The 14,697-nt window shown below is 42.4% G+C and overlaps 1 protein-coding gene across 1 annotated transcript; it reads left to right on the forward strand.

Annotated features, from left to right (window-relative positions):
• Positions 1-435: 435 nt before the first annotated feature.
• TCTN3 (tectonic family member 3) lies at positions 436-13,520 on the forward strand. The gene is made up of 13 exons (XM_069863386.1): positions 436-515; positions 1,097-1,215; positions 5,696-5,826; positions 6,158-6,266; positions 6,337-6,455; positions 7,587-7,622; positions 8,001-8,075; positions 8,174-8,299; positions 8,886-8,981; positions 9,237-9,334; positions 9,936-10,101; positions 10,832-10,969; positions 12,606-13,520. The coding sequence occupies exons 1-13, from the start codon at positions 451-453 to the stop codon at positions 12,825-12,827; spliced, it is 1,500 nt and encodes a 499-aa protein (XP_069719487.1). The 5' UTR covers positions 436-450; the 3' UTR covers positions 12,828-13,520.
• The last annotated feature ends 1,177 nt before the right edge of the window (positions 13,521-14,697 follow it).

Below are 14,697 nucleotides of genomic sequence, written 5' to 3' on the forward strand. Positions count from 1 at the left end.
ACTGGTCTCAGCCCAGCGGTCCAGCCTGTTCAGATCCCTTTGGAGCCTTCCTACCCTCCAGCAGATCCACGCTTCCACCTAGCTTAGTTTCATCACAAACTTGCTAAGGATGCACTCGATGCCTTCATCCAGGTCATTGATAAAGACATGGAACAGGGCTGGACCCAGCACTGAGCCCTGGGGACACCACTTTCAAAACTATGCGTTTTCCACAAGCAAGAAGGCGATCCCTATTATTGAGACAAGGAGCGATACCCCACCGAACGCGGCTTACAAGCACCGTGCCCGGTTTTCCCTTAAGGAGGAGGAGATGGAGGAGGAGCCGCCTTCCCATCCTGAATGATGCTCGGAGCAGGGACCGCCCCGGCTTCCCAGCAGGCGCTTCGGCGGGGCGGGGACGGGAGCGGCTCCGCCTCCCCTTTTGGCTCCTCCTGGCGATGGGGAGACGCTATGAAGGGGTCGGCGGGGCAGCTACTGGTCCTGCTGGTGCTCGTCTGCAGCCCTGGAGGCCGCAGGTGGGCAGGGACCCGCTCCGGAGCGGCAGCCCTTTGCCGCTCTGCTCCAGGGGGTTGCGGTGCTTCTTAGCCTAGAGACGAGGAGGGGAGACCTCGTCACTCCCTACAGCCCCCTGAAAGAGGTCGTAGAAAGGCGGGTGTTGCTCTCTTCTCCCAAGGAACAGGACACAGGGCAAGAGGGAACGGCCTCGAGCTGCTCCAGGGAGGTTCAGGTTGGACATCAGGAAAAAATTCTTCACCCAAAGGGTTGTCGAGTGCTAGAACAGCCGCCCAGGGAGGTGGCCGAGTCTCTGTTCCTGGAGGTAGTTAAAAAACAGGGAGGTCAAGTGGTTAAGGATATGATTTAGTAGTAGACAAGATAGGCTTGATGATCTCAGAAGTCTTTTCCAACCTAGCAATTCTGTGATTGATAAGTAGAGCATCCGCACGGTTACTGCAGCGACTCCAGGGTTGTTGTACGACCTGCACTGATAACCAACTCGTGTGAGAAGTGATACCGTGTCTGCCTGCTGGCAAGCAGTGAGAAAACATGAAATAATGCAAGAACAGCCTCTTTAACAGCGCGTGGGTTGTCTTTGCAGGTCTGTGAGCCAGGTGTGCGTGGAAAAATCACTCGTGTTCCGAAGTAACACCCCGTACCCTACCAAAACCATCACTGAGCCTGGTGGACGCGAACTGTTCTGCGTGCAGCCAGATGACCGTAAGTGACCTTTCTTTCCACACATTTAATTCATAGATTGCAGCTACTTACGGCGTGTTTTTGTTAATCTACATCTTGCAGTTGTTACTATTCATTTGAACTTGGTGTAGTTCCAGAGAGACCACAGTTCCATTGCCAGAAACAAAATAAAAGAAGATTGTTGCGTTCAGTTTAAGGGTAGGGTCTCTGGCTAAGCACAGACCAGCCTTTATCGATTGTCTCTGTATCTGAGGTCACTTACTTAGTTTGCTACCCTTAGAGCAGCAAATAAGGGGTTTTACTTGAAATAAACCACTAATATTCTTTTCAGAAACTAGCTTCTTATCCTATCATGGGGTTTTTTTTCATACTTTCTGCTCTTCTGGCAATTATTTCTTTTTCTCTGGCAATCGTATAACCTTGTAAGGTGTACTCTTAACGCTTTTTTTTGTCTTTCTGCTTTCCACATTGTACTTCATTTGAATGATTTGATATCCAGGTCCCTAGTGTTCACTGCAATTCACTGAGGTCTCACATTTGAACACTTAACTGTTTTCTCTTTGGAGTCTTCTGCTTGGGAATTTTAACCCACAATTCCATCTACTCCTGACCTAAATCACAGAGCATTTGAGGTTGGGAGGGTCTCAGGAGGTTAACTCGTCTGATAATTACTCAAAATGGAGTTAGCTTCCTATTATCTACTTCTTCTTTCAGCTCTTCATAGGTGTTGCCTGAATGTTTTGCGTACAGGGAAGAGCAAAGAAACAATGAGATCCTCATAGCATATAGAATGATAGGTAATAGTGCTAGAACTTTACTTGCTCTACTTCTCAGTAGGTCTCAGAGCAAGGATGAATTTTGATGAGCGTATAACCACAGCTGAGAGTGCCATCAGGCTCCTGGGTATTCCAGCCTGTAACTTGGAAGTAGCTAAATTTTATCCTTTTGCCACACCACCATAGTACCATAAAATTGGGATTAGAAGGATTCCGAATTTGCAATCCCATCTAAAGGAATGATCATATGCATCCAGACTGATGGCACTAGATTGTTCTGGCCGTTTAATATTAGTTTGGGTCCCGTGTCTAGCATGCGATTAGGCCCACTGAACGTGCCCTAGGCATTGGATTGCATGTGTATATTAGGTGCAGCACACCTGAGAACAACAGAATTCCCTGCTTATGTGGCCTTTCCTGTGCTTGTTGTTGGAGGAACATCTGAGAAAGACTTTATTTGGGATCACCTGAAAGACCAGGAATTTTTCTGGTAGGAACAGTGTTCTTCAAAGAAACATAGAAACACATATGTTCTCATCAACTGGTTTTGGAAGAAGCATTTCCAGGATGAATGGTGATGTGAGCTACCACTGCCAGAAATATAATCAAGCCTGTTGCAGAGGGCCTCCTGGAAAAGGGCAAGGGGGAATGGACTCTGCATGTACTGAATTATTGTGGCTGGTAACAGACTGTGATGCACAAGTTGACTTCACCTCATTGAAACCATTGCTAGCTGATAGCAAAGTAGTGTTAAAGTCTTAGTAAGACTTCTTTATGATACCTCTAAAAGATGCAGGTGGTGTTTTCTTCCTTTGTTTGGCACTAACAGCTCTTTCCCTGACTGTCCTTATTCTTTCTTGATTACAGTGTCTCAGCTGTCTTTCCTAAAGTGTAAAATATCCTTTGCTTTACTTAGTCATCTTTTTCTGACTATTGCCATCCTTCTAGTGCTTTATTTTTCTACTTTTTCACACCGTTCTCCCTCAGACAGCTGTTTGCAACTCTGTCCTGCTGATGCAACTGGCAATTAATTCATTAAGAGATAATTTGTCTTTAGTCTTTACAGCTGTTAGGAGAACATTGCTGCTATTTCTGCTCCTAAATCAGTTGCAGAACTAATAATTTTTGCAGTTGTAAGAATCATGCCTGTCTTCTGTTTTTTTTGTCTTTCAAGATTGTCTGGTTTCAGAAAAATTAAATTGTCTGAAATTGTTTTGCCTTTTTCTAAAAGATTAAATAGCCTTTAGTAGCTAGCATGCCTTCTTGAGCAAACTGCACTATGAGCAAGGGTTTTTTTTGCTCTGAAGACTTAAGTGGTATGAATATCTTAAGTTTTGCTCTAAGAAGGCCCTCTCTTCCAGTTTTCAGGTATATTTTGCAGTATATATTTTCTAACCTCAGTGCCAGGGGAAGTCATGGCCCAGGTGATCTTGAGTGCTATCATAAAGCACATGGAGGAGAACCAGGTGGTCTACATGGGCTTGTGAAGGCAGGTCTTGCCAAACTAACCTGATAGCCTTTTATGACAAAGTGACTTGCCTACTGGATGAGGGAAAGGCTGTGGATGTGGTCTTCTTGGACTTCAGTAAAGATTTTGACACAGTTTCTCGTAGCATTCTGCTTAGGAAACTCTCAGCCTGTGGACTGGACAGGCGCACGCTCTCCTGGGTGGAAAACTGGTTGGCTGGCCGGGCCCAGAGAGTGGTGGGAAATGGAGTTAACTCCAGCTGGAGGCCAGTGACAAGTGGTGTCCCCCAGGGCTGAGTGCAGGGTCCAGCCCTGTTCCATGTCTTCATCAATGACCTGGAGGAGGGGATCGAACGCACCCTTAGCAGGTTTGCAGAAGACACTAGGCTAGGTGAAAGTGTTGATCTGCTGCAGGGTAGGGAGGCTGTTCAAAGGGATCTGAGCAGGCTGGACTGTTGGGCTGAGACCATTGGGCTGGGGTTTAACAAGGCCAAATGCCGGGTCCTGCACGTGGGGCACAACAACCCTGTGCAGCTACAGACTAGGAGAAGTCTGGCTGGAAAGCTGCCTGGAGGAGAAGGACCTGGGGGTGCTGGTTGACAGCAACTGAACGTGAGCCAGCAGTGGCCCAGGAGGCCAAGAAGGCCAGTGGCGTCTTGGATTGTATCAGAAACAGTGTGACCAGCAGGTCCAGGGAGGTTATTCTCCCCCTGTACTCGGCACTGGTGAGACCGCACCTGGAATCCTGTGTTCAGTTCTGGGCCCCTCACCACAAGAAGGATGTTGAGGCTCTGGAGCGAGTCCAGGGAAGAGCGACGAAGCTGGTGAGGGGGCTGAAGAACAAGTCTTCCGAGGAGTGGCTGAGGGAGCTGGGGTTGTTTAGCCTTGAGAAGAGGAGGCTGAGGGGAGACACTCCTGCTCTCTAGAACTACCTGAAAGGAGGTTGTGGAGAGGAGGGAGCTGGCCTTTTCTCCGAAGTGACAGGGGACAGGACAAGAGTGAATGGCCTCAAGCTGCGCCAGGGAGGTTCAGGCTGGACGTTGGAAAAAAATTTTTCACAGGAAGGGTCATTGGGCACTGGCAGAGGCTGCCCAGGGAGGTGGTTAAGTCACCATCCCTGGAGGTGTTTAAAAGGTGGGTGCTGAGGGTCATGGTTTAGTGGTTGATAGTAATGGTTGGACCCGATGATCTAAAAGGTCTTTTCCAACCTAATGATTCTATGATTCTGTGATTCTATGTTATACTGTTAATCTGGTGTAGCGCAACTACCAATGTGTTCTTTTTCAGTCTAGTGACTATACTCACAAGTGAATAATGAGAAAACTGCTCTGTTCATACCTAGTTTTGTGAACCTTGTAGGATCTTAATATTCCTTCAGTCTTTATCTCCTTAAAAGATTTAGTTGACTGCTTGGCTAATGCGGGGATTTAAAAAAAACCCTTTTATTTCTGCTTGCTGCTCTGAGGATGTGCTCTACACTCCCACTACAGAATTGCATCAAGAATCACGTCCTTTTCATCCTTTTTGTTTTCTCCCCCAAACCTGTTAGACTACCTAAATTCTTTTTGGTACTGCTGTAATCAAGGATATTACCACCCGCTGCTGTTGTAGGTATGATCTGTAGTCTGCAAACCTTCTAGGATGGGGTGGGTTTTTTTGATATATTAAAAAGTTTGTTTGAACAAGTTCATTAGGATTGATTTACATAGTATGTCCTAAATAATTTGCTGGTTTATGACAGTGTTCTGGCAGTAATAATTTAATAAGTTATTATAGCCATACTGAATACCACTGGGTCAAGAGGGCAATAGAATGTCTGGGGTTTTTTTATGATGCCTATTCCCTGTTCATACTTACTTTGAGTTGTACCAACTTTAATTTGGATCCATTTAATGTTGCTTGTAGTGTTTTCTCATTACAATGTCATGTGTGTCTCACTTGGGCATCTTGGAGAAATTGGAGCACAAATTAAGATAGTTGTCTTAAGCAGTTATTGTTCTTTTTGGAAAGTCATATTTATATATTAATGCTTGTTTTTGTTGAAACAGTACAGACACTTGTTCTGTCATTCTGTTCACAGTTCATATTAGCCTGTTAGCAATGTTACTATGGATTAATTAATACGAGGCACCATCTGTCTTATAATTACTGAAGCTATTTCTTTTAAAAAATGTTGGCACAATGTGTACTTTTTCTTAAATCTATCTCTTCTAGTCATTTGATATTAGTGGATTTTTTTTTCTGTTTTCAATCCTTAGCAAAGCTGAACTATTACCAACAGCCACAGGATATAAAAGAATCTGATTTTTTGAAGTTCTTAGAGAAGTATGGCAGATACTCTTTCTCAGCACCGTCACAAACCCAGTCATCAGTATCTGCCTTTTACAGGGTGAGTTGAAAGAAAATAGCAATCATTTTTCAGATATGTTTTACTAAAGTAGTCTGTAATGAAATGTAATGAGAACAGATTTTCATGAAAGAGTCTTATTTCTCCTGTCTATAACCCATATTATCTCTCAGTTCTTTTCATTCCTTATCATGGAAAAAGTTTCTGATTAGTTTTCTTGTGTTTAAAAGTATGGACAACTGTTTAGAGAAATCTGGGGGGACAGAAAAAAGTGTAAACTTGCCTCTGTGCCCTGATGATGTGATCACCTAGTGCTTGGCCTTAGTATTCCCCAGTCACTCGGTCTGTGATTTCTCAAAAATGTCTTTTTCAGGCTGGCGATCCAATCCTAATCTACTTTGATTCATCATCTATGCTGAGCACACTTAGACAGCCAGTAAAAATGGGAGCCAGTGGACTTTGTGTTGATGAAAATCCTGCTGGTTAGTAAGGGGGGACGACTTTCTTAGGGTAGTTTGCCTCTGTTTTATCTGTTGTTGTGTCTTAACTCAGGCTTCCTGGACAGTAAAAGCACAAGTTGTACTCGGATTTTTACCAACTTGAGCAAGAGCTGCCTTTCTGACCCTGCCCTGGATGCTGCCTCCTACTACCGTGACTTCACTGTGCTAAAGGTGCATGTCATATTTCTACCTTTTGCTCAACTTCTTATTTGCTTGATATTGCTTTGCCTTCCATTGCAACTTCAGCTAACTGGAAAACTAAAGGTCGTCTCCTATGTCAGCCCTGATCTCCCAAATATTACAGCCTTTCTGCTGGAAGTCCTGTCAAAAATGTCAGGATTGGTCATAATCCCTCAGTTCCAAGTACTTTCCAATAAATGTCAGTTATTAGCAAGTTCTAAGTGCATTTAACAGGTACTGCATTGATACTTGATAGTTCTAATTGCATTGATAGTTCTAATGGTTTAATTAGAACGCTCTCGCATTTTAAGCAGACTGTTTATCAAAGTGTTTCTATCTGTTCCATCAACTTGATCAACCAAGCAGTGCATGTTCTTAGTAGAGAACGAGGATTTATTTCTTACAATATGCTACCTTTAAAATCATACTGAAGTCCAGTTATCAATATTAGCTTTATTTACATTCATAGATTGAATTCCATATCACTTTCTCCGTTATTTCTCCTGACAATAATTTCAAAATAACCAATCTATTGTTCTGGGTTCATCATGCTGATCTTACTGAATGTTAACATGAGAACATCTCTCACTTTCTAGAATTTCTCTGCTGTTCCAAGATAAAACAGCAGTGTGAATATTCACACTTTATTAAGGCTAATGACTCAACTTACCCTTACATTGTAAATCTAAATCTACATAACTGTAATGGAGAGTCTTCTATTGATCAAATTTAACTGCTGTTTTCAGACTTTGCATTGTCACTGTGGACAAAATTTAAGTTTTCCATAAATGGAAGCTGAAGTAATTGCTTGATTCCAGAGCGGGGAGCTCCAGGAACGGATCAAAGATGCTGATTTTTAAATTATCCACATTACACAAGTAATTGCCAGGGCCAAGAACAGAATTTGTCTTCTGAAGTTCTAAAAATGCTCTCTGCGTATGTCTGTGATTTCTAGATCCCAAACTGATGACAAGTTTTTACACATCTGGAATAAACAAAGTAATATTTGTCAATAAAGTATGTAGGCTTTATTATTTAGTGATGGTTTCATGACTTTAGGCACTTGCAAACCCAGAAATTGACTTAGTGTTTTAGGTTTATATGTTGGTTTGTTTTCTCCAGGTCCCTGTTAATGACACCATTGTGCCGTCCATGAAGGTCAGTTTCTATTGTAAATGAAAATAATTTCTGCTTCAAAAATAAATTTTATGTGGTATCTTGGGCATTCACAGTAATGTCCATGGGTTGGGAACTTGGGAGAATGGGAGTATTCTGTGTTCTGAGACAGGATTTCTTGGACAGAAGTGTGACATCATAGGAGAAAAAAAAGGGAATATAAGGGAAGATTTAGTCTTAAATGAGTGGGCATAGGTAGAGCTGGAGTCAGGGAGGTGGCTTGTTTTCTTATTAAAAAATGGGCTTGCAGTGGGGTGATGTGTCCACATATCACAGCTACATCAGAAAGGTAAATCTGACTTGGGTGGAAGAACAGTGTTTTATACAGTTGCTAATTGTTAACATGGTTACTGTCTCCAGGTAAACGTCACTGCAGTCGCACCGCCTGGAGCTCCCTACATGAAAGACAATACATGTCACAATGTTGTTTCTGAGGTATTGAAATCTCTCCTTTGGGCAGCTCAACGCTAGCTTAAAGTCACTGGCCTGCTCCCTGATTCCACCTCAGATTCTTTTTTAAATTGGTCTTCCAGGTGATCTACAGGATTGAATTCAGCGGTACACATGGGATTCGGAATGTTTCTGTCCGGTTCAGAGTGAGCAACATCTCTGGGAATTCAGGATCCTCCCTGCAGCAGCACTTCACTTTGCACTTCTGGGTCAGTTCCCCCATCCTCCCTGGGCTCTCACCGAGTTTGTAGTGTGCAGGTTGTGACCCAGTGACGTATGGATGAGATGTGAAAAGATCAGAGCGGTGTTGCTGTGGTGTGGTAGTACCAGAACTCGGGGTTGAAGAAAGGAAGGGATGCTGCTCTGGTTCAAGTAAGCCATGTTAGTAGGAAAAGTCAGGCTCAGTGCAAGCATGCAGTCTTGCACTGCACAAATTCAAAGGGGCTGTTTATTTTTATCTGACTATCTTTTGCTGTTGTTTTCATTTGGTTTGGAAGGTTTTTTCGGTGGGAGGAGAAGGAAAAGATGAGATGTGGTTCACCAACATGGTCTTGTGAAGGAAAGGGTTGGAGCTGGCGCTGCATCTGAGGTGTTCAGTGTGAACTCAGTTACTGAATTTATTGATCATAGAATCATAGGATGATTTGTGGTTTTAGTAGTGCATAATATTCAGTCATTCAAAAAATGGGTTATATTATATTTTTGAGAATGTGAATTTGATCTTCCAAGATAAATGAATCTCATTGATGCCAGTGTTTTCCTCTTCCCTCCTTTCTTCCCTTTGCCTCTTTGTAGACCAGGACTCTTTCTCATATGTTGCCTAGAAGTGGAAACCCTGGCTATATCACCGGAGCACCACTGTTGATTGCAAACAATGGTGTTGTGCAACACGTATCCTTTTTCTACTCTCAAGTTTTATTTACCACTGCATTTATTGACTTCTGGAACTCAACTGTCTGGACTTTACCTGTGAGGGCACACCTCTCCATTACACTGCAGCCATCAGCAGGCCTTGTGGTCGTGACTGAATTACAGTCCTCTGATAGGATAAGGAGGAATGTGGGGTGAGGATTGTTAAAGACGAGGTGGGTCTCATATAATGTCTGTTTATGCTTTTGTTTGGCTTCTTGATGTGCAGTTTATCAGATGAGCATTTTACGGAGCGAAGGTGATGGAAGTTGCTCACAATTCCTCAGACACACAGTACAATTCGGAAGAAATATGAGGAGAGGCTGCAAGCTCAGGTAACAACACCATCTGCAGTCACCCTTCCTGATGCATTTGGAAGGTGTGCACTCACATAGCACATATTTCCATAGTCTCTCACAGACTGCTGTGGAGCCTAGGTCCTTCCCCAAAGTCACCAGTGGGTCTCTATAGATCTTTCATATACTCCTGAGAGGATGTGAATATTGGAGAGACGGTGGACCTCTAGAACTGTCTGAACTTTGCAAAGGTTTCCTGGGACATTTTGAGGCTGTAGTCTGGCAGCATGTCTTGGGCAAGAGTAGAGTTGGTATTTGAGGAGTGAATTATAATAGAATTTTAAAAAGCAATTAATGAGTCGGATTATTCTTTTGTTGGTGACGGGGCAGTTTTGCAACCACGGATGTGATAAGATGACTAAACAGCTGCCAGTTTTTGTTACCATACCATGTTCTTCTTGTCCCTTCTCATTGCAGAAAGCATTGAAACCACGTCCATTTAATACCCATACTTCCATAATGATTCTCTTGAGTCATTACAAGAGCAGAAGAAATAACTCATTCTGAAGGGTGGATGTTGATAGTTGGTTTTTCTGTCCTGGGAATCACTTTGTCAAAGCTGTTATTTTCTCATTTCCAGTCTATCCCCAATACCGGAAGACAGTAACTGTAGTTATGTCCAGCAGAAGTTATACGATGCTCTTCAGAGAATGCACAGAGCAGAGGACCTTGCTATGACTGGCAGTGCTCAATCAAACCAGGCAGAAGACTGGACAAGCATTTTGATTCAGAACTGCAGTGTGCAGGTAATACGAATGCAGAAAGACCAGCTGTGAATGTTTTTCCCTTCCTATCTTTGTATTGCCTTGGGGAAGTTTGAGAATGGAGGAAAAAAGAACCAGCGTCTTCATCTGGGCTTAGTTTCTTTGTGTGGCGATTCACTGACTGTCAGGGGTCTTAATACCTGCAAGAATACCTTTATGTTGTTAGGATACTTACTTTAAAAAAAAAAAGGCAAACCCTGACAGATTTACTGAATCTTGGAATCCTGTTCCTGCTATTTAAATAGGCAAAAAGAGTTTAATACTGGATCCAGTGTTGTATTACAGCCTTCTTGAACTAATACTACTTATTTTCTGTTAATTTGGTGGTGGTGGTGTTACCATCCTTTCCGATTTTCCAGTTTCTAGGTATATTTACATATTGCCTAATAAAAGTAAACTTTGCAATCCTCCTACTTTTATGGAGGAGGAAAATTCTGATTTAATAATTATTAATCTGTCAGGAGATGCCCTAATAGAATGCAAAATCCAGGGATGGGTCTGAGACACATTCTCTTTGGGAATGAGATGATGATGAGATGGCTGCTGCTCTAAAATGGGTGAATGGCCAGACAAGAAATTATGGGATTTGTGCTGAAGTGACTGATTCAGACTCTGTGACCTGTGCTATCCAAAATATTAGATTTTGACTGTAATGGTCTTTTTTGACCTTTAAAATACTATATTAAGATCTTTGGGTATATTTTATTTTCAGGCTGTGAATTCCACTCCCTATTGCATGGTTCCTGTGACCCTGGAGATACAGATATTGTGGGCTAGGGTGGGCCTCTTGTCCATCCCACAAGCTCAAATACTGGGTGCACGGTACCTTTATCGCTGTCACCCCCTGAAGGTACGTAATTTAAACCTCCTCCCTCACACACAGAAGTAATTAAACGGAATTCACAGATTATTTAAGAACCAAGGAATCGAATGGTCTTAATATTACTGAGTTGAGATTTACTGAACTCTAGCAGTAGTCTGGCTGCGATGGCAAGAGTTTGTATTTAGTAGCTTTGTAGAGGATGGTGGGTTTATGGTCTTATCACTACAGTCTCAACCAGTTGTACCACTGGAAAAGTTACCTTCTTTCCAACCCCAGACTAAGGACTCAATCTTTAAACTTATAATTATGCTCAGTATAAAGTCGTAGTCACAAATTTGCGATAACTGTGTTCATCTAGTTGTCTCTTAAAGCATTGGTATGGAATTTGAGTTGATTTATATTTCACGGACTCTGCATTGTGCTGATAGTCTGTGCAAGAAGATATTTATGTTCCTCTAGGGGTTCTGAAATCACCAGCAGGTGGCTGAGGAAGAGGCTAGTGCTGATGGCAGCAGACTTGAAGAATTGGGCGTGGGGGGAGTGTAAACCAGAAAGCAAGTTTCTGAGAGAAGATGACATGATGGAAACATTCAAGGCCAGGTTGGACAGATCTCTGAGCAATTTGATAGAGTTGAAGGTGTCCCTGCTCACTGCAAGGGAGTTGGATGGGATGGCCTATAAAGGTCCCTTCCAGCCCAAGCCGTTCTGTGATGTCAGGAGGAAGGTGGAAGCTAACAGGTCTGCAAAGGAGAATGAGTAGTCTTTTTCAAGCATGTTTCAGTGGATCCCATTTTGATTCAAGGCTGGATTCTCAGCATTGCATAGTTTTTTGGGGCAGTATATGTGTTTCAAGGCTTGTGCTTTTCTGCAAGGGCTTTAGGGGGAGCAGCTGACTCCTTCCCATGGCATTCTCGTGGCAGTGAGGTGTGACATGGCAGGTGTCTGACCTGTTACTTCTCTTTGAACTTCAGACTCAGACTAAATGAGATTTTACTTTGCTTGTTTGGATGTGTCTCATGGTGGCTCTTTGTCCTCCTTTCTTGCAAAATGCATGAAAAGAACACGATAGGAAAATGTTCACCCTGTTAAAACAGTTGTTGCCCTGAGGTGGCACTGACCTTAGAAGTTCAGTCCCCTGCTCCATCTTTATCAACTGACCTACTGATCTGTCTCCTTTCTGAAACAATATTTTAAAATGTGAGAAAGAAATTTGTTCTTGTATTAGGTCCCTGAGTTATTTTATTGATACTTTATTGAAAGGATCAAATCTTGTGGCAGTCTTGTCCGTTTCTGACAGCAATCACCTGTTCAAAGGGCATAGGCATCTTATATAAAATATGTGATTTTATAAAATATAAAGCTACCCTTGCTTTTCTTCTTATCATCTAGTTGGTAATATGTATTCCATTCTGGAAATCTGTAACACATGATGCACAATAGCTGATGATCTTTCCTGAGATCTATGCCCATGCTTTACCTGCTAAGTATCAATTTTGGGAAAGAGTGGAGTAACTCCTCATAAGTATATCTGGAACACAACTCCTGCTGTCATAAAAACATCCTGCTTGCCAGCCCTTTCCAGTGGGTCTCCATCAGCAAACTGAGGAGCGGTGTATCTTTTGTATTAAGCTTGCTAAACACTGTGCTCTCCTTCTTGTTACAGTTCCAAAGCATGAGCGCGGTACCCTTGACAACTGTTGTTACCTTCACTGACATGACGGAATGGCCAGAACCTCCCCGAGGCCAGCCCCAAATGCACCAGAAGCTCCCATTTGACATCTTTTTCCCATTCAAGGTGGCAATGAATATGGAAAGAACTTACAGAAGTGATCTGGTTGTCTCTTTGTTGTTGATTCTAATAATTTCTAGTATTCTCTGCTATTGAAAAGTCAAATAGATGGGGCCTGTACTTAAAATTTGGTGAGTGTATTGATATACTTGGAAAATGATTCAGATCATGGACTTTTCTCCTCGAGTTCTTATACTGTGCCTTTGATAGCCGTGTGCTTTCTGTTCTTGGATTAAGCCACGTGACTATCTTCTCTCCTGTGTCCTCTCACGTCCCTATTCTTCATATGCACCATCTGCGAACCTCATTGCAGTGAAACACTCGGGAGGTGGAGGGATCAAGAGATGTTGTATTAATGAGGAACAAGGAGGAGGATGTGAAAAGGAACATTTCATGTTCCCAGAAACCAAGACTGCTTTCTAAACCAAGGAGTATGGAGAAAGGAGCAAAGTTGAATCCAACCATTTTGGAGCTGCAATGCAGCCTGTTGGAGAAGCATGAGGTTTTTTCTACATGGAACAAACGGAACATTTAAAATACAGGAGCCCTCCCAAGCAGCCTGAATTACCATTTTATGAGTAGACAGGTGTGATAGGCACCGTGTCCTTGTCACAGGACAACCATGCCTCCATGACAGTATTTGAGTCTTATTTTTCTATGTGTTTTCAAATACAGATAGTCAATTGAAGTTCTCAAGTTTTAATCGCTGTTTATATTATCAGCAGCATTACAAAGTAATTGTAAATGTCCCATCCTCTGAAATACAATTAAATTTTATTTGTTTGTCAAGACAGCTTCCTTCTTGATCTTTTCTTCTTGAAGAAACAGGCCTGAATATGGGTTTTCCTAGATAGGAAGCATTCTGTTAGGACTCCACGTAGGAACTGGACTGATAATCGTAGCGACTTCTACATGGCACATCAGAGAGAGCTGTGAACAACCCTAAAGGAAAAAATCTGACAATTTGGGGAAGAGTTTGTAGATATGTTATGAGAATGAAGCTTGCTACACTACCTTACCTCTGGCTCAGTCTCCAGGACTAGAATGTAAGTATATTGGTTTTGAAGTTTGCAAGTGTTCTCCTGCCTATCTCATCTGCCCCACTGCGTCACACAGTCTCAGGAAATCCCATTCATTCCATGATGCTGCTGAATTACAGTATGTTTTCGTGGGGCTTTTTTTTTAGCAAAGCAGTATTATTTATCTTATATTCTTCAGATGATGGAAGAATCTGCCCCATCTAATTTCAAGTACTCCTTGGAATCAATAACAGGCAAAGAAACTAGAACAATCTGGCCTAACTCTTTTAAAAAAACTGTTTGTTGCTTTTGTACCTGTATTGTGTGTAGCAACTTTCCTGCTGTCATTTACTGCAAACTTAAACAGAAGAGTGCAAAAATAAACTGAAAAACTTGTAATTAGTCAGGATATCAAAGGAAATAACCCGAATAAAGCAAAAGCACAACCACTTTAAAACATGCAGATTATGGGATAATGCCACATACTTAACTTTCTGGTTGTTTGCATGGTTTATTAGCTTGGAAAGAGTTGTGTGCCAGTATCTGCTGCTTTCATCACTTCCGATTGTGGGGCAGCCCATAAAAGCAGCTGGGACACACATGCGTTTTAGTGTTACAGGGCTGGTGCTGCCAGTACAAGCTTTGTTTTTCAAGAGATGTGGCCTCTCAATGGTGCCTGTAACGCCTTTGCAAAGCTTTTAGCAAACATATTTGCAGCGTATGTCACAAGTCCTCTTGTGCTTCCAATTTGTGGAATGCAGGAAGCTTAAGGTAGAAGTGACAGTAACTGAATTGAACGAAGGGTTCATTGGAGAAACTTGCCAGGTGTCAGGATATGGTTTGAATGAAAGGGTCTGGCATCTCTGTCCTTCCACATTATTGAGATAATTCAGTTGGGCGACTACAAGGATTCTTTTTATTTTATGAGCTGAAATAGATGGAAGTGC

Source organism: Phaenicophaeus curvirostris, chromosome 9, assembly GCF_032191515.1.
Source record: "Phaenicophaeus curvirostris isolate KB17595 chromosome 9, BPBGC_Pcur_1.0, whole genome shotgun sequence".
Classification (NCBI taxonomy): Eukaryota; Metazoa; Chordata; class Aves; order Cuculiformes; family Cuculidae; genus Phaenicophaeus; species Phaenicophaeus curvirostris.